This window comes from Tyto alba, unplaced genomic scaffold (assembly GCF_018691265.1).
Source record: "Tyto alba isolate M040663 unplaced genomic scaffold, T.alba_DEE_v4.0 Super-Scaffold_2, whole genome shotgun sequence".
NCBI classification, from domain to species: Eukaryota; Metazoa; Chordata; class Aves; order Strigiformes; family Tytonidae; genus Tyto; species Tyto alba.
Genome location: NW_024881282.1, coordinates 57,358,611 through 57,379,801, shown reverse-complemented (window position 1 = coordinate 57,379,801; position 21,191 = coordinate 57,358,611). Strand labels below are relative to the sequence as shown.

At 39.4% G+C, this 21,191-nt stretch overlaps 1 protein-coding gene across 1 annotated transcript; it reads right to left on the bottom strand.

Moving 5' to 3' along the window:
* Positions 1–774: 774 nt before the first annotated feature.
* Positions 775–20,688, bottom strand: TWF1 (twinfilin actin binding protein 1). Its single transcript, XM_042792242.1, has 9 exons — positions 20,593–20,688; positions 17,277–17,354; positions 14,683–14,861; positions 13,309–13,404; positions 11,231–11,335; positions 6,555–6,680; positions 6,210–6,360; positions 5,665–5,786; positions 775–3,974 (listed from the first exon to the last, which is right to left on the bottom strand). The coding sequence occupies exons 1-9, from the start codon at positions 20,615–20,617 to the stop codon at positions 3,804–3,806; spliced, it is 1,053 nt and encodes a 350-aa protein (XP_042648176.1). The 5' UTR covers positions 20,618–20,688; the 3' UTR covers positions 775–3,803.
* Positions 20,689–21,191: the final 503 nt, after the last annotated feature.

The window sequence follows — 21,191 nt, the reverse complement described above, 5'->3', positions numbered from 1 at the left end:
TTTTATTTAACATCCACTGACCAAAAATCAAATAAAACTGCTTCTGCTATTCATGGTCACATAGAGGCCTAGCCTATTTCCTCCTCTTGCCTTGCTCCTGCTTCTTTTGCAGGAATAGCTTTTTTCCTCTATAGCATTTTGTATTAAAATTATTCTCTTAAATCCTAGTTCAACACATCTTCAAATTTCCTTCTTTCAGCTGCAAAATTGCTGTATCACTGATTTCCCCATGGGGATGTGCTGGCAGGACAGTTAAAAGAAAAACCAAACCACTAAATGTTCTTTTCAGATTGAATTTTGAGGGCAATAGGAACACTTCAAGCAAATTACTCTCAATTTAGAGAAAAAAACATTAATGGAACAACATCATTTGAGTAGTTTAATTATACTACCTCATGCTGAGCAAGTAACAAGACAGAACTGTTAAATTACTAATCAACTGCTTCAGCATTTTAAAAGACCTTTTCAAAGGGGCTTATTATTGAAAGCATAAAAACCTCCAGAGATGAACACACTTGGATCCTGCTATGGAGGCCTCTCTACTGTTTCCATAAGGCAATGGGAAAGTAGCTCTTTCCAAAACACTGATTTTTCTCCAGTAGCAAAAGCCAGGAATTCTCTCTCTGTGCACCTCCCTTCTTATACCCTGCAATCACTTTTTCTATACTGCTTTCTAGTCCCACAGGAACTGCCTGTTACACACTGTGATGTTAGAATATAGATCTTTGTTAAAGAGATTATTAAAGGAGTCAAATGATTCAGACAACACCAAACTAAAGCATCAATCTTTATTTATAAAGTCAATTTAAAAATAGATACGGTAAACTTAGTCAATTTTACCATCCAAAGACGGTTTTCATTGAATACATAGACACCATAAATCAAAAGTTTTATTTATCAATGTGTTTATCCAAGTAAAAGATCAATCATTACCTTGATTAGTTTTACAGACTTCTGATAGGAGTGTTTTAAAAAGATCAAATTCTCCCTACCTTGCAACATGAATATTTCAAAAATAATTACCTGTCATGTTAATTAATCATTTAATAGCTTGTGAGTTAACTGCAAGTGGCTGCATTGCTTTTGGGTTTTATGAAGGCCAAGAACAATTTGAATGGACACTTTCAGTTGTTAAATGACCAGAGACAGTTAAAGGAATAAATTTCATCAATGCCCTCAAATTTTGTGCTGGCTCTGAACATTCATTAACAGTAGTACTGTTATGTGAGGCAACTATGCAGATGTAAACGTGATGGATCTTGCAAAAAGATCAGATGCTTCTTATTGCTTTGTCAGGAGAATAGCTACAAGAGGGCTGGAGAGGCAGTTGGCAGTGCAAGACTTCATGCAATTCTCTTTAGGGGAAAGGTGAGGGAAAAGTGTGCTGAGGACATGACTCTCTGGCTGGTCAGAGGTTTGTACACCCACAGAGAGTATTTTCAAGTAAGATAACTTACAATGTCTAGTTTGGGCCAAACTCTAAAGCAGCTCATTATAAACACCCTCTCATAATCACTTAACCAGCTCCCACGATCCTCCAGATTAAGCTTTCTACCTCCTATCCTCATCTACCTAGGGCAGGATTAGGAAAACAAGACCAACCCAAAACACGACATGCACATAATCATATCAGGTCAAACTGTTTGTTATTTAAAACATTTAGTATTTAAATGCTGAACTTCTTTACTGGCTCAAGTAAGTGTAAAAACGTATGTGCACTCTTGGTATAGCTGACACATGGGCAGGAATACTAAATTCAAACAAAAAACCCTCTGGCAGCAATTTTGAACTGCTACACTCAAAGGTTTTCCTAAAAAACAAAACTAAAAAACCCAAAGTGAATTCGGTGTGCTGAAAAGATTCAGAGTTCAACTAAAAATACATTTAATTACAGTGTATGAGCTGCACACACATTAACCATGTTTAAAAAAACAATGACACTTGCCTGATGGGTAGTACATAGAAGCAACACTTCAAAGACCAGCTTCTTGCCCCAGAGGGAGAAGGCAAGAGGCAGAAAAAGAACACAGTAGCTAAGGGCACGCAGGAGATTAGCAGAGGATCAAGAGCTATTGAATTGAATTGATGTAGTGTGTAAGATTAAGTGAAAAAAGCTGAGGTGTCGAATTTCTACTGCATATAAAAAACCACAGTAAAACCAACAACTATTGCAATCGTCACGTTAAATAGTGCAATCTCAGACGTCAATAACAGGCTAGTATCTCCAAGCAAAATAATATATAAGATAAAACAAATTTTATCAGGAACTAGTAGTATTAAAGCATTATTTCCCTACAAAACTTGGTTAAAATCTACCAGGTAGACACGTGATTCAGCTATATAATGTGTACACCCAGCACCTATGATAATACGCAGTGACCCAAGACTCACAACTCCCACGTAGCTTTAAAAAATTAAATTCAAAACCCACAAAGCTCACATACAAGACACTAAAAAGCAAGTCCCCACTGGGGAATATAATCTATCCACCAGTATTTGCCTCAATACACAATTTTAAATATTTAAAGTGATCTAATACTTTATTTCCACATCTAATTCTTCTTTAATCCACTTATTAAATAATCTATTTTTCCTCTTCCTATTAAACACATTACTCATAGTTCATTCAAGTTTAGACTATTCTGGCTGATTTCATTTTTTTGGGGGGGAGGTGGGGGAGCAGGGAGGGGACAAAATCCTAACCAGGTGCTGTCAGCAATTATTCAAGACCTAGTTGGATTTTGTTACAGATTAAAGTTATTGTTAAAGTTCAAGCATTTAGGAAAAATCATTTTCAGATTACCTTGAAAGTTAAAATTGCAGTTGATACTGCAAACAGACTAGGATCTCAAGAATAACTCACCATTATGAAGCAAGTCTATTTCAACTTTTACTGAACAGTTTTAGATCCAAAAGCACAGATAATCAATTATTTATTAGAAACTTTCGGCATATTGCTTTGAAAGGAGCTCCACAATCTACTGAGTTTATTAACTCGTGCACTTTTAATCACCTTTGACTTGGTCATTCAGTACTTAATATGTAAGGCTTATGAGTAGTATAGAAATCTGGAAAAGCTGTAGTGGTTTTATGTCAGATTTCTTCAAAAGACAATTCCATGAAAGTAGTTATGAATTTGAAATTACCATGCTTTTGCATGGAAAAATATCCAGCCATTCCTGAACACGTACATTAACTGATGGATAACTGAGTTTAGTTTGTCTTTTCTATTACAAAACAAATCAAAACACAGCCAAACAAAACAAAACCTAATAATGCATCATGTCAAAACCAGAAGAAAACATTCTATTGTACTATTTTCCATAAGAGCTACAAGGAAAAATAAAAATTTATCTGGGACAATGTTATAGTCCTTCAGCTCTTCTCACATGGAAAGACTTACAGGTTTCTACAGGCTACTCATGAGAACACAGGTTTGTTATCTAGGCATACAGCTACAACTCACCCACAGAATACATGGGCTTAATAGTCTTATGCCTGCAAAGTTTATGACCACATGTACAGCCATTAAATAATGGATTCTAATGCAAAATAAAAGGGCACTAGCTTAGTTTTCCTCTTCTAGCTTTAAAATAATTAGTTTAAAATAACGTCATAAAACATGGTCAACAAATATAGTCATGTAACAATACAAAAAGTGTGTTGAGGTCAGAAGAGAGAAGAATAAAAAAGGCCTTTTTTTTTCCCCTAGCATCTACAAATGGAATGATTTCAGTTCATTATCAAAAGCCAGAATTTCATTTCTTATTGTAATACTTCATAACAAATGCAAACAACAGTTTCTAATCACTAGGTGTTTCAGTCTCTGCTGGACCTCTAATCAGTCTTCGTATTCCCCTCTTCCCTGCAGGGCCTTTTGGTTTAGCAAAACTTTGTTTGTGAGCATGTTGTTTTGGATGAACCTCTTCATAAAGAAAGTCAGCAGTTAACTCATCACCGTTATCTATTTCAATCTGGGAAAAAAACACAACATTTATCATATTCATCTTAAAGACAACATTTTAAAAATTTCAAAAATTTTGCTGAAGCTCTAAATACTGTATTAAAGCCATATGTGCAACAGCGTTCAGAATCTAGCATGAAATGTTCCCCAACTGCACTGAGCAATCCTGGATAGTTTTTCTGAGAATCCACTATACTCTTACCAGTATTAAGTGTGATTTCACTTAATTATTTTTCCTGAAATACAAGCACAACTACACAGTACATATGCCAGGAAACTTCCTCTGTCCCAAGCTTCAGCACTGTGCATATGTTAATACTAACTAGGAGTACACATTACATGTGGAAACAAGTGCTTATTTACTCATCTGTCAAGTTAACTTCCTTAATAAAAGAAAGCAGCATGCAGATCTTTCAGAACTACAATTTTCTTTCTTTATTCTCCCCTCTAAAATAAAAAATTTTCATTGTCCTCCCAACATAATCCCCGTATTTTAAGAATTGAAATGTTTCACTAAAACGTGCTTTAAACACTGATTGTAAAAGCAATGTGCATACATATTGTCTCCTGAGATAGAAGGGGAAGAGTACAAACAGCTTGTATGATTAGCTGGCTACTGCAACTCAGCAAGTATTCAAGCCAGGAAAAAGCTAAAATAAGTTTAATGATCAAAAGTGGGAATTGTTTTGGTTTTTAAAATTTAAGCACATAAACCTGAATGGAAAGAAAATACCGTTCTCAAGCCAAAGCCCACTGGTCTGAACTGAAGGAATTTAGAATTCGGGGAAATGCTTTGGCCCTGCTCTGCTGAGCATTCGACGCTTCGTGGCCTGGCAACCACAGCATTTGATGGACTTGCCAGCCACAGTATTGTTGTTACAAGTACATGCTTCAGAAATACGTCTACAGGAGTTTCAGGAGTCACATGGTGCATTTATTTCATGGCAGAAAGGAAATTTCTGAGAAATACTTAGATATAAAAACACGTAGTGATAAACTACTTAAATTCATGTTACCTCAGTAAAAACGGTTAGAATTAACTCTGTTATTTTTTAGGTGGGCATAATCCCCACAGAAACCAATCCTAAAGTTCTTCGAAATTTACAGCACAAGTGTTAAGAATGGAACCCCTGGTCACATATTCCACAAATGGACCATTCCTATAGTCTCTGCTCTGGAGGTGAAAAGCAACTTATTGCATAGTATTAATTTATACAAGGTGAAAAGATCAGCTTACTTACAAATCCTTGTTTGCCCCATCAAGGACTCCTAAGATAGTTTTAAGTTCCAGAACTGCATCTTGAAATTGTTTTGAAAATCCTTAAATAACTTTGGCTTTAAAGGAATTTAGTGTTCAATAATAGCAATGTGTTGTGGTCCAAAATATGACAGGCCTTTTAGTAAGAAATCATGTTAGTTCTAAATAGTCCTTCAGAGTACTCTCAAACACTCCCTTGATGTGCAAGGATATGTTTGTTAAAGCTATGAAAGTGTAGAAATCATGAACAAGAGAAAAGCTTCCATGACTGACCTTTGTATCTGGAGCTTTATCAACAAGTATTTCTTGTTTGGGACAAACTTTAATAGTTAGATACCACTTTTAATTGTTTAGGGAAGATGGTGGCAGAGACAGTTACAGTTAGATATTAAGAAGGGAAAAAAGTGATGGAGAAAAAAAAATGTATACTCAGTGTACTTACCTTTCTAATTATCTGCATCCACAACTGCCTTTCTACAATTTCTAACAGTGGACTTTTGCAACTAGAGTAGAGCATTCGTTCTCGTATACTACAGGTATACCCTGGCATAGAGTAGATGAAAACTGCAGAAAAACACAAATCAGACCATAAATACACTCCAACAAAACCTGTACCATAAAATCATTTACAGCAGAGAGGCATTGCAAATCAACTATGCAGTCTGAAAGGGAAAAATGTAACACCATTCTGGATCTTTTTTGTTCCAGCACGTGTTTCATTTCAAATGGGGGATGAGAGAATGGCCAGTATCTTTGTGTTTTCACATGACAACCAATTTATGGGTGTTCATAATCAAAACAGATAGCTCACTGCTTTTTAAACATTCAAAACTCGTCAGAATTCAGTTTCACAATGAAATTACTCTGAAATTTATGCTCATGCTGATTGACAGATTACTTTTGTGACACATCTTTCTCTCTGCCTCAAAATTACTAAAGTACTTGAGACACACCAATGAAATTTCGTACTGGGAGCTTTTCTCATACCTATGGATTCCAAATAGTCTCCTTCATGGGCATGCTTATACAGGAAAAAGTGGTAACGCGCAGCATCCTTTGGAATTCTTTTTGGCAAGTCCTTAAGTTCAGTATGAAGTGTGTTGGCCAAAATAATAGTTTCATTTTTCATATCAATTTGCTGTTAACAAAGCAAACCTCAGTATAGTTAATACACAGAAAGCAAACCAGAGAATGTGACAGGATGGAAAAAAAAAATTAATCTAATACATAATGGTAATTTATCAGTGTAGGTCATCAATGCACACTGCTTAATATGTGGGTAATCTATTTTATACTCACTATTAAAAAACAGTTAAAGTATTTTATACTTGCCAGTTGTACATAATTGAGTTTCTTATTTTTCAGTTTCTCCAAAGCCTGAATAGCTTCTTTGGCAATGGGGAATGCTACTCCTTGCAGTGTTTGATGCTTGGTATCTACACCAACGTCCGTCTGTACCTGGAACACAAGTCAATTCATACAATAACTGACAATGCATTGCGTATGGTTACACAGAGTTAGCAGAAGCTATTCTGAGAATAAATTACTCTAAATCACCATCTCCATATATAACAGATTTGCATTTTCTAATTTACAGGTCATGGTTGCTTGCTAACCTGAAAACAGTTTCATACCTCTGAAACAGGTAGCTTTGCAGAGCCAACAGAATCATCAGAGGGAAAACTGGCTCAAGTGTCAGTGAAGAAGCTCTAAGTTAAATTCTGGTATAAAGATACAGTAAGCCAAGAGGAAGTAGCCTGATTTTCATATACTGTGTTATACTTTTGAACTGACAATATTGCCTATAAACTTTGTCGTATGTTGAAAAATTTTAGATCAAAACATACGAATGTCATTTCTAGGGAGTCAAAGTTTTCAGAGGAAGAGAGAAATTATATCTTACAAGACGAACTGATCTTGAAGGAAAAGGAGAAGCAACTTCCACCCCTCATGCTTCAACACCCTCCCCCCAGAAGCCTATACCAAAAAGAAAGCAAACTAACCAACCAAACAAAATCTTAATTTTTGACTTCTAGAACACCTAACACAACGCAAAAAAAAACAGGGTAACTGCAGTCCAGTTGTTAGTCACAAATTATTTGAGAGGAGATAAATGAACAGTTCTTTAAAGCCATTTTTCAAGAATCTGTGTTTATCTTAACATTTGTGCAGTTTCTCTCAAAATAAGCACTGACCTTCAGTTTTCCCCAAGTCTGAACTTACTGTTTAAGTACCTTTTGAATATATTGACTTCCTTCTGTAATTTCACAAATACATTTAACATTGGTGATGAAGCAGCAGAAGTCAGAAAAGCATACAAAATTGAAAGTGTGGGTCTTAGATCTACCAAATAGGTGGTGTTCAGCTTTAATTAAAGAGAGATGCTAATGATATAGGAAAAAAACTGATATAAAAATAAAAGACAGATACTTGGGGCAACAATAAATTATACTCCACATTTTAAGGAACAGCTTGTCAGCAACAATGAAAGAGAAGAAAGCAGGTGGAGGAGCTTACTTGTCTATGAACATATGAACACTGGTAAATTTATGAAGAAGGTTATATAAAAAAATTTGCAAAGTATATCTGAATAAAAGCCTGATTAATAAATATAAAATAGACATCACAAAAATAATTACCCATGATAAAACACCATGCTATATAAAACCATATTAAAATACAAGTAGAAAAACCCCCAAACAAAAATGAACTGTAAAGTGTGGGGACAGGCAAAGGGACAAGAGTAACCCAGCATAACTCCAAATTTATGGAAATGTACACAGTCTACTTGTCCATACTGCAATGTATTTCAGATCATTAAAGCAAAACAGAAACACCTAAGTAACTTCAAAATATTTAAATTCACACCATAAGATTTGTTAGTGATGGCTTCTGAGTGGTGGATAAAACAGCAGATGAAATTTCCTGTGAATAAATGTAAAGTAACATACGCAGGAGGGAAAAATAAACAAACTTCTCTCCTGCATGTATGATGATGGGCTTGAGCTAGCTACTACTATTGAGGAGCAAGACCTTGCAGATCACACTGAGTATCTCTAAAATATAAGCCCAGTAGCCAATCTTGGCAAAAAGACCCCAAACAAAACCAAACAAAACCCAACGCACTCCACCCACAAATGAAATGTTATCAATCGTCAGAAGAAGAGAACGGAACACATCATTACGCACTGTAGATATCAGTAACATGACTGCATCTTGAATACTACATGCAATTCTGGCTTCCCCATCCCTCCATTTCATAAATTATATAGAACTGGAAAAATTGCAGAGAAAAGCAAAAGGATCAGAAGTATGAAGTGCCTTCTTTAGGAGGAAGAATTACCTAGATTGGGATTCTTCAGCACAGAAGAGAGAACTGATAGAGAATACAACAGAGGTCCATGGATACAGAATCATAGAATGGTTTGGCTTGGAAGGGATCTTTAAAGGTCATCTAGTCCAAATCCCCAGCAACGAGCAGGGACATCTTCAACTAGATCAGGTTGCTCGGAGCCCCGTCCAGCCTGACCTTGAATTTTTCCAGGAATGGGGCATCTACCACCTCCTCTGGGCAACCTGTTCTGGTGTTTCACCACCCTTATGGTAAAAGAATTCTTCCTTGTATCTAGTCTAAATCTACTCTCTCTTAGTTTAAAACCATTACCCCTTGTCCTACTCATCAAGCCCTACTAAAAAGTCTGTCCCCGTCTTTCTTACAAGCCCCCTTTAGGTATGGAAAGGCCACAATAAGTCCTTCCCAGAGCCTTCTCTTCTCCAGACTGACCATCCCCAACTCATCAGCCTTTCATCACAGGAGAGGTGTTCCATCCATCTGATTGTTTTTGTGGCCCTCCTCTGGACCCGCTCCAAGAGGTCCATGTGTTTGCTGCACTGAGGGCTCCAGAGCTGGACACAGCACTGCAGGTGGGGCCTCACCAGAGCGGAGTAGAGGGGCAGCATCACCTCCCTCAACCTGCTGACCATGCTGCTTTTGATGCAGCCCAGGATATGGTTGGCCTTCTGGTATATGGTTGGCTTTATCAAAGGGAGGGGGAAACTGAGGTTTGACTTAATGACTTTTCTCTGCCTTCCCCATACAATCTGTAGGGATATAAGAATAAACTAGTAGGTAGCAGGCAGTTGTGTCTTTTCATAGTACTTTGTCAAGCTGTGTAATACACTGCCATAGGATCTGTGGCCAACAAAAACTTTATGTAGATTTAGAAAAACGAGAAGAATAGGTGATGGATGAAAATCCCATTAAGTGCACTCATACAGTAAGACATCATCTCTTGCTCAGAAAGATCCCTGCCTGCAAATGCTGAAACAACAGAAGAGTATTCAAGGGAATTATTGTGGCGTTCTTGCCCTGCTCTTACATTCTTCCAAGATTTCTGCTGTTGTTCACTGAGGAACTTGACAGCAGACTAGGTAATCCTTTGATCTAACCCAGTAAAATATTTCTTAGTGTAATTATAAAAGAATATAAATACAGAAAACTCAAATTATAGATTTTTTTTTTTTTAATCAGAAAGCTTTTAGTTTTCTGAGTCTAATTACAGGCTTCATAATGGTGGAAACAATAAAGGGAGAAATGGCGTAAGTTAATGCATTACAAGATGCTTCAAACAAAGCCAAAATGGCAGCAATCTGCAGTTTATGTATCTCTGAAAAGCACAACTATTGATGCTGAAGTTTTGTAACAGCACATGAAGTTTTAGTCTGCATGAATCAGCTGCTAAACACGATGTATGTAGTGCAGAAAAGATAATACTAATGCCAGAAGTGGTCACTGATACCGTAGAAGATTTATATTCACTAGTGGGGGGCTTTTTAAAGCTATTTAAGTAAAATGCAGTGTTTTATAATGATGAATGCATTTCTACATTGGATTAATCAAAATTAGGCATGGAAAACAAGAAAGCACTGAAAAAAAAAAGTTAATAAAAGTTACAGCAAAAGCACAGTAGAGTGAAAACATAAGAGAAGATACAGATCTGCATTTAACACAACAGCTTGCTGGTATCCAGCTGTAAAAACAAACTGTATTTCAAACACACGTTACCATGGCTGTAAACACAAGCCTGAAGAACTCATAAGATCAGCACATGACCTATTGTAATACATGTCTCAACACAAATAGTGATCAAGTGAAAGAAAAATGTGAGAAAAGAATCCTCTGAAACTTTTCAGTCACTACCTAGCTGTGAATCATCAAATTATTTGGTTAAAGGCACCTGTTAGAGATTTTTCTGTAAAGTGTTTGTAGCAAAAGCAAATCAGTTTCCTAAAAGGACTAGCTACTTGCTTTGGATTTCTATTGTATTTTTACTGGAATTCGATTCACTTCCTCTCAGTCTTGAAGACAAATGCACTGCTGCTGGAAGCTAAGGAAGTTTCCTCTAGGAATAAGGCTGCTGAAATACTCCTGGCAATCATTCAGTGCAACAGTCACTATTTTGTGTTTTCTCTGTAATTTCTGCCACCATGGGAAATGTACGTGGGTAACCACAGAATGGTTGAGGTTGGAAGGCACCTCCGGAGATCATCTTGTTTGACCTCCCTGCTCAACCAGTACCACCTAGAGCCCGTTGCCCAGCTCTCTCTGGAGTTGTTGAGTATTGGCTTTTGAGTGCCTCCAGGATGGAGACTCCACAACCCCTCTCAGCAACCTGTGCCAGTGCTCAGTCACCCTTCATAATGAAGCACATCCAGTGGTATTAAAAGCATGTTAATGGCCAAAGTTGCAACAATTAAGCCCTGCGGTTGCAAAGCCTCTGACTCTGACACTAGGCCTTGTAAGCTCAGCAATACCATGCCACTCCAAGTCCAGCCACCATCATCCTGCAGTCGCTGAGAAATGCATTTATATACTTGTCCATTCAAACTTTCTGAGACTTACAGTTTTCTGTTCTGCCCTTTTTTTACTGTAGAAAGACTTTTTCCCTACAATATGTTTGGAACTCTGTACCCAGTTTCCCACCCATGCTCAAAGACTTTATAGGTACCTCATTAATCTTAATTTGTCGAAGTTCCTCTTCTGCAGCAGTCAGCGGTGCAGGGGAGGACTGTGATATCAAATATTTTTTATAGCCATTCAGTGAAACATCATCCTGAAAGAACAATATCAATATTGATCATTTTTTGATAATAAAAGTTTTCTTCAAAGATGTTCTATGCAGCATAAAAAGAGCAGCTACCTCCCATACAGTTAGGGTAATTTTATTTGAACAGATTACAAGTGTAGGTGCATTTGCAAATTCAACTCACCTTCCTTTACAGCAGGGTCCACTAGGCTGGTCTTGTGCCCAACTGTACCATGGGCAGCATTTCCACAATCAGTCCCCAATTATCTTGCTAATTCAAAAATGAACATTAATGAAGACTGTGTATATGAAGTTATTCAGCCTTCTTGGACAAAATCTCACAGAATTACCACAATTCTAATAAATAATAACAAAAAAAAAATCTGTTTTCTTATAAAATTTGCATGCTCAGACTGGAAGCTTATTAGTAGCTTTCTGCCTAAAAAATGGGAGACAGAAATACTACCTTAGAACAGAGAGTAAGCACATGATACTGCAAATAGTTCAGGATGAAACATCACAGAAGTGAGGAATTCTGCTAACCACTTTGGGGAATTCATTAATAATGTCTGTTGTATCCCCCTCCAAAAAGGTTGATACCAGAGGCAAACACTATTGTGTTTTTATTATTAAGGTGGTCACTCAGAAAAGGGCAGGACTTTATGCAATCATATGAACGTGACTATGCTCAAGTTCTGAGGAGAAAGAGAAAGCTCCTTCTTAGCTCTTCCCTTTCTGAAAGAGACAGACCTTCTCAAATACAATTTCCAGTGCCAATATTCCATTATACCTTGCTACAGGAGCCCAGAGGTTTCAAGGTTAATGCATGTGAAATAGCAGGTGGGACCATAACCAGGTTCCACCAGGGTAACAGAGTTGGTTGCAGCTAAGCCATCCTTGTGTCTAACAAAATGAAGATAGCAACCCACTGGATGTTGACAATCAAGATTCTCAGTGAGGTTTGTGACTTGACTACCTTGAAGAAGCTGTGATTTTCACACAGATGAACATTAGAGGCCAGCTGCCATTAAGAAGTTTATAAAGACACTGAAACCAACAATTTAGAGATATATTAAACTATAACATAATGAACTTGGAAAAAGTGAGTTACATTGACTTCATCCTCTAAGTGCTCCAAGCACATTCTGAAATAACAGTAATAGACAAATGCAATGCTCCTTTCCTACAACTGAGATGGAAGCTCAGACTTGAGGCTCTGAGTTGTAGGGCTAGATGCAATTCTACATATTACATAGACTGCTAATGGTTTAGTGCAAGTAGAGTTGAGAGATTAGTTGATTGAATGGGAAAAAAAAAAAACAAAAAAACACCACGACCTCTACCAGTAAACCATCTTAGCAACTCAGTTATCTACTTCTATATAATACAGCCTCTCCAGAGAGGTTTATTAGTGTGTTTGTTAGGTTAATGAAGCCTCCATCGCAGATCAATGCTGAGTATAACAACTTAACTAATCGGTGAACAGCAGAACATCCTTATGGACTTGTGTGTCCTTCACAACAGTCCACGTCTCTTCCACAGCTTTTTCCCCACTACAACATCCTCTGTTCTTCCCCAGATAGTCAACTCCTTCCCTTCCTTCAGCACAAGTTCCCCATGTCAATAGTGGTGGTGCTTTAGTTCATCATATACACAAATATGAACCAATTAATAGGCCAAACAATTGTGTTTACAATGGGACTGAAAGTTAGTGTTACAGTTTTTAGAGCATTCACACACAAGCAGTGATATTAAGGGGTGCTCCTATTATTCTTAGCAGTTGAAGCAAGGACTTCTTGGCCTGAAGTCGTTAAATATACTTAGCTCCTTGTTCAAATGAGAGCAATTACATTTTAACACTGGAATAATACACATAGCTTCTAACTCTTTTTTCCTTAATCAAAAAAGGGGAGAAACACCACAAATTCATACCAGTAACATCAGCTACTGTATTTAATATTTAAAGTCAGTGTGGGCTGACTTTACAAAGAAAAACATACCTGTACCGTTCCAAATACTTCATCCTTAATATGACCACCTCCAAATTCTTTCTTAAGTGTTGCGCGGGTTGCTGCATACAACATTTTTTGACGAACCTAGTATATAATAAAACAGTGTTGTTTTGGTTCTATTTTTTTTTTCCTTTGGTGTACACAGAGAATCTAGCATGTTGGTGTACCAACTCCGATAACAAACACCTTTCTTGAACAAATATTCAAGTGTTAAGACTGCATTATGAAGTTGTAACTCCTGATTAACAATAAATTCCACAGAATGAGCTCTGGATCACAATACTAACATGCTATTAAATTCTCAAGGACATGATACTATGCACTATTATTAAAGTAAGTTCAAAACTAAATTGCAGCTTTAGTGAGAGTATTAGCATTTTTTTTTAAGGCGGGAAAAAAAAAGTCAAAATAATCTTTACTAATTTTAAATGGGAAAACACACAATTGTTTAGATCTTTTGTCACTGGTCTGGGTACTAATGACTAATGGATACAACAGACAAAGAGCAGACTGCAAATGACTCATCGTTATTTCTGATTTGATAGTGTCTCCAGATAGTTTTGGTTCAACTACAGAGTAGAAAAATGAAATTTTCTGGGGGTTGAAGATCTAATGATGTTTGCTCCCTATCAACTTGTGTCTAACACAGTCACTCATTCCTCTCTCAACAGTCCCATCTTGCCATCTTATTTCACCATCATGTCATCCTCACCACAATACCTCAACCTTTTCCACCTAATCTCTTCTATGAACTCAATTCCTATTGTCTTATTATCTCCTGTTAGTGAAAGCAGTAGAAATATTGGAATCGTTTTACTTTGTCTTCCCTCATCTCACATTCCCAGAAACACAGCATCCTAGTTTCTCCTGAAATCCTTAACTCTAAATTCAGTTCCCTCCCATGTGCTTTAAGTACTAAGAAATAGTATATTCTGTAGCAGATCACAGATCCTTGAGTGCCAGCTGGGCAGCCAGCAGGCCAAATAGAATAAACAGCTTGAGCTCACACTATAATCCTTCTCTCTAGAACACCCATTGAGATTTCTGTCCTGTATCCTTCCATGAATTTTCATGAAACACTGACAGAACAACAGACAAACAAACAGAGCAAAAACACTGCCTTGTCTCCTCCAGTCAGGCTAGAAATTAATTGCATCAGCCGCACTCCATCTAGACCCAATGGATATTGTTCCTCTATCAACTTCAAGAAAGATGTTTTTCCAGTTTTCTTGGGGGAAACTGAGGGGAATGTGGGGAAATGCTTAATTCCTCAAATCCTCTTCCTTCATATCTAGGATTCAGATCAAACGGGACTGTTGAAAAATCATTAATAACATGAAGCCTCTGATGACTGTTACTTACAGGAGAGTGATCAGGTGACCATGCTATGAAGATCCACTCATATCCTTGAGCATTCTGAGAATCTAATCTGTATAATATATAGCATGGTTGCTTGTCTTCAAGAAGGGGAAGGACAAAGGAATCATAATCCTTTTCCCATGATCCAACTGGCTGCCTAGAGGATCCCACAACAAGCTGCTCTATAACCAATAACCAAAGCTACAAGTTAGCAACAATACAGTTAATACTGGTTTTCAAAATTAGCAATTACAATAAACAGTTAATCAGACACTTCACTTTTTGTAATTATCTCCACAAGAATGGAAGTCAAGAACAGTCAATGTGAAAGCAGGTGAATTCCTACAAAACACTGTGTATGTTCAAGCCCTAACTTACTTTAACCCAAATACAAACAGTTGAGAAGTAATGTGCTCGTTGTCATCGAGCTGTTTGATCTGAAGGGATAAGACTGATGTTGGTGTTTTAAGCATAAAGTACACAGAAGGGAAATGAAAACTGTCTTCTGCCAGTTAGTTTATTTTTAAATTGGAATACTTAAGTAGTAATATGATGAGAGTAAGCTTTTAAATTTCAGAATTAGAATTACTGATGTTCTTGCTATAACATATTACTGTTTGTACTCATCATAAGGAGTCAATAACTCACTTATGCAGTGAAAAGAGTTTGGAATGAATATGCTTGCACTAATCACTTTAACTTGACTGTGTAAGTAGGTAAACCTCTTTCTAATACAGCTTCATAACTATGGTCTCTTCAAATGACTGAAGTTGTTTATTATGTATAATTGGCTTAAGTCTGTATAGAATACTTCAGATGAGATTCAATATGTGAACAGCTGTAGCAACAACATTTTTCTCTTATTTATGAATCACATCTCAGCTTCCAAAGGCAAGTATTACTATAATGTCTTTCAGATCAGTTATCAACTTCCCAATAAACACTAGCCTGCACAATCTAAACAGAAATACCTTGTTTAAATGAGATCCTACAACAGTCTAAGGACCATCATAGTAGCTAGCATACAAAATATCTTTTGGGAGTCTAGGACCTTCTAAAACTTCAGACAGAAGTACAAAAATATACAAATGCCTCTACAGCAAAACTTTCAGAGCAAGGCACTCTCCCACAGTAATGCACAGAACATGAACAGCTCAGGGAGAGAGTGTTTGGTCCTGCTCTGAATTAGACGCAAAGTCGCTGAGGTGGTACACCTAGACCAGAGTATTCAGAATGTACTTCCCCATTCTGAACTCTAGATGGCTTTATGCTCACTTGGGCTTAAAATAGAAAAATACAGACGAACTCTATTGCCCAGCAGCAAACCTCTTCTCTTATTAACTTAGATTAGCAGAACTCAATTTGACTATTATCTGTTGACTAATGGCAGCTGCTGGAGGCTCCTGCAGACAGATGAGGCAACTGTCTCTTCCAGTATTATGGGAGATTTAGATGTTTCTTTCTGAACTGTGGAAAATAGTATAAAAGACTGGCTTCTGCTTCTACATAGAGACAAAATGCACATATATATATGTATATACGTGTATACACACACAAACACATACACACGAATATTTCTAGGTTTTATTTATTATTTAAAAAGTAGCACACACAGAAAAGCATTTGTTGCACCTTGCCTAATGGAAAAAAAAAAAAAAAAAACAAAAACTTTCAATGGTATGCCAGCATTTGTTACCTTGTGCTAGTGAGACTTTACCACAGTGACTTGCCTATAATTTTATTATTGTCAGTTCTTTAAGGAAAGCCATATTAGAATGTGAAACGACTCCTAAGAAAACCATACACAGAGAAAGTAACAACAGGTTATTTACCTAACAATAAAGGAAGTATGTATATGCATACTTGAAAAGATGGACTAAACCATGAAGTGTCTTATATGGTCAACCAACATAGCTATCAAAAAAAAAAAAAAGTAATTATGCATTTTATCTTGCAATGTTTGCAGTCTTGACCACTCGCCAAGAAGTTCAAAGATCAAATTCAAGTTCTGCAAGAAATTATGTAATTTTATATATATATATACACATGAGATTTAAGAAACAGTTTTAGCTTTGAAAAATTATATGAAGTTACAGATTTTTAAAGATATTTTCTATGTAGCCAGATTACAGTTTAAACATCTGCTTTAATAGGACTTTCTACATGCAGCTGATCCCAGTATAAAAGGCAGAAAACATTTATACTTCATGTAAAGTGACTAGCTGCTGTGTAAGAATCTGTCTAATGAAAGTAACCAAAGTGCCAAAACACTACACAGGTATGGAATTTTTTTTTCCTCTACTCTTTCTTTAGTAAGAAGATAAGAGTAAGCTCATTATATCATTCTTATGAAATACATAGCAGTACTTGGTAAAATATGAAATTACATTTGGAAGAAAAATTCAAATGCAAAAATACAGTAGCATCATACTGAAAAACTTAGCATCACCAAAACTTAAACCGTGCCTTCTGTAAATGGAAGACCTTAGTAACATTAAGCGCTGCAGAGTTTGGGGTTTTAAACAATTCATATAGGTCACTAAAACAACTAGGAAAATATCTAAAAGAATCAGAGAAAAGATTAAAATTTGACTAACCATTGTCAATGACTATTTTTAAAAGCCTGTATTGTCCATTTCTGGCTCCAACAAAGGTGTCTTTAACACTTTCACTAGCTGAAAAAGAAAAAAAAAAGTAACCAAATTAACACATTTCACTTCCCTAAGACAAAGAATATTCACAAAGGCTAGAACAACAGTGGAAAAGCGTACAACTGGCCCTTCACTACAAAGTTGGACTGAAAAAGGAACATGGGAGCCATGTTCTCTCTGTTCTGCATACCGTTCCAGCCACCAGCACACCACAAAAAGATGACAGGCAACAGTAACATTATAAAACAGTCTTGCTTGCTAGCATACCGTAGGATTTTCAGTATTGTGAAAATTAAAAGTGACATCACATCATCACTCTCAGGTTTCAGAGTTAACACAGCAACACAATAAAAATATGACACATCTCAAATTACAATAGCTTCATGAAGTCTGCAGGCTTAGTACAAACTTTCAGACAGAAACTTTACGCTTGCCAGGAAAATGTTAGAGCTTGTCTGGCAAAAGTGCCGGTCTTTCCTGAGGACTCCTTTCTGAAGAGTACCATGAAGGCTGCCACTCATTGCTCATTTTTCTTATTACCTTATCTCCTTATACGTATCTTGATGATGTTGTTCTAACCCTGACCTATCACAATAGGGTAGCTTTATAATGAACTTACAAAGTAACTGAAAATATTTTAAAATGTGTAATTCACATTAACACTACACCACAAACATGACAGACAGTTCCCTAAGGACACTGAAGATCTATGCTTGAGTTATGTGAAGATCATTCTCACCTCAATTCCTCTGCTAAATAAACTGAGCACAAATCAGTTTAATTATACCATAGACAGGAGGCTGTACAGCATTCATTGAAGAACATTTATTACAAGCTAGTCCTTTATGTAATCCCACAGCACAGCACCAGCAAAACAAACATCAAACCAGGAAACAAATAAAATGGATTATTTATAGTCAGGTTGAGGCCAACTGAACAGATGGTCAGATGGTATCCAGCAACATTACTGCCCACACTCAAAACACTTTAAATTTATGCCCATCTAAGTGATGCCCAGGCCCATTCTGAAATTCCAAAATGGCATGGAAGGGAAAGGGGATTTTAAACTGAACTGCATCAGGATACCAGTCCAACTCCAGCTTCATACCAATTAGCATCTTCCCACTAACCAGTGCAGACCCTCACTGTAATTTGCTGCCAGTTTTTCTGTGTTTGCCAGTCCTCACCATTCCATTCACCACGCAAACGTTGCACCACTTTCTAGACCTTTCGGTTCCCCCAGGACTTTTTTTGTCCTCTTGTCTATTATCTTTTTGTTCTTTATTCTCTCATTTCCACCCTAGACACCAAAACAAGACCAAAATACAGCAGTCCCTGCACCAATACCAGAACCGTGACAGCTCCTATAGTAACATTTTGAGAGACCATCTCACTATCAAGTGATCTATGCTTTTTTTTTTTCTCACAAAGCTTTTAAAATTCACAAGTGACATGATTTTCTGCTTAAACTTTCTGCATAGCAGAGACCTACAGAATTAAAATGCGAGTTTATTTCACAAATATCCTACAGGGAATATTATTTTTAAACTATTTAGAAGACTGTGAACATATTCTACTGTATTTTCCCACAACATAATGCATTCTGCAACTTCCTATGCCATTTATCTGCACTGGCCTGTTTGAAAGTCCAGTCCTTTTAGGAACTGCCTGGTACACATCACTGTCCCCATGACTTCATTTCTGTTTCCAGAAAAGAGCAGCTCATTCTGCCAAATCTTGCAATTGTTTATGAGTGACAGTAGCCTGCTTGTAGCTAAAGCCAACAACGGCACAAGTGCTATTCCTCTTCCAAACTGCAGAAGCAGATGCTTTGTGGCAAACAGGACTCCTGATTAGTGCCTGCTGAGGCATGACCCGTGCAGGAATGCTGCCGAGTTCTCTCCAGCTCTCCTCAGAGGACAAAAGATTCTCAAGGACATGATGGAGAGCAGCAGGAGAGGTTTAGCAGTTCTTCTTGCTTGTGGTAAGCGACAGGATATTCTACTGCTACTCCCTCCAGCATTGCCAGGGGAGAGAACAAGGGAATGAAGATTCACTACAGCAGTTTTCCCCAGCCTGGGAAAAAAGCTATCGCAGCTGCACCTCTGGTCTGATAAAGGTTGAAGAACTTAAAACAAGAAGGATCAGAAAAGAGCAAAGATTGGCATGCAGGAGAAGGAGAAGAGAGGCAAAGGGTGCAGCTCATACGCAGCCAACAAAAAAAGGGAACAGAAGAGCAGTTAAGAGCTGCCGTGGCTGGGACAAAAGTCACCTTCAACAATAAATATGGGAGAGTAGACAAAGTACACGATACTAGTCACCAAACAAGCAGACTGCAGGAATCGAGACAGTAAAACCCGACGCCCGCATAATCCTGCGGCATAATCCCTGTTTAGCAATTCTGTGATTTGGGGGCACCCGGTAGTACCGAGAAACAATACGCTGTCTTCTTCTAATTGCTCCTCGCACCCTCCAAGACCTGGAAACACGGCGGGGGGGAGGTCCCCCCACAATTTTCCCCTTTGTGGCCCTCAGTGCCAGGCTTTTTAGCGGGCTTCCCTACGACGGGGCTCCCGGTTCTCCCCGGGGCTCCCGCTCCAGCGGACCCGGCAGCGACCCCCGGCAGTTCTCGTACTGTCCCGCCCATCCCAGACCCGCTGCGGCGACCCCCGAACGGGGCGATGGGCTTCCCCAAAAGCCGGGAGGGGCCCGAGGAGCCCCCACAGCCCCGCGTGCCGGCCCCCGCCCCGCCGCTGCAGGTCAACCTGCGCTCAGGGAAGTTACCTGAGCCAAGGGGCGGGGGGGGGGGGCACACGTCCTCGCCATTTCTGGCTTTCGGCAATGAATATTTTTCTCAGGTGGGCTCCCTGCCGCTCTGAGGCGGACAGGCGCAGTTGGCCGTGCGGATAAACCCTCCGAGTTTTCGCCCGACCGGGGATGAAGCTCGGGCTTCGACCCAAAGGAGCAGCGGCCGCCCGGGACCGAAGCCCGCAGCGGTTTCCCCGTCCCCTCCCCGCCAACCCGCGGCGGAAAGCACGGGCTCCTCCAGCTGCGAACAAAGGAGAGGAAAAAAACCCGCCAGGAACGGCCCGTTAAACGGCCACAACGGCCGCTGCGCCCCGACCCTCGAGGAAAAGCGCTCCGCCCGCTTCCCGCTCGGCTGGAGGCGGAGGGGGGGGGGTGTTAAGAAGAGAGGAGAGCAAGGGGACCCCGCGGCGCGGAGGTGGCGGTGAGCGCTCGCCGGGGAGAGCCGCGCGGGTACCTTGGATACCGGTCTGGTGGGACATGTCGCACCGCCGCGCCCGGGACAGCGCAGTGCGCGCCGCCGCCGCCGCCTCCCGGCCCGGCCCGGCCCGGCCGCGCACACGTGACGCACCGCCGCCACTCAGCGGCCGGGAGGGAGCGCGGCGCCTTCCGGGCCCCGCCGGCGCGGGCCGGCTCCGGGGGCACCGGCCGCACGCGCTGCTGCCCCCCTACGGCGGAGCTCCCCGCCCCGGTGCCGCCGAGCGGCTTCCACCGGGTGCTTTAAAACGGGGACGGGGCGGAGCGCCGTCTCCCTCCTGCCCTGGCCTGACTGTCGCCCCCGGCACCTGCCGCCCTCACAGCGTGACAGCCGGCCCTGAGCCCGCCGTCACCCTCCCTGGCGGAAAGGGACGAGTGCCCCGCAGGGTTGCTTGTTGGCCGATGTACTGAAAAATAACGGAGGTGGATTTAGTTGATCTCTAGGTGTCTGCCTAGGAGACTTCCCGCTCTTGCTTGGGGCGGGAGGGAAGGAGCCAGAAGGTGGGACACCTGGCTGATTGTGCGTGCCATGAATTTTTCATTAAACGGTCATCTGATAAAGAGCCCAGAAATCACGGG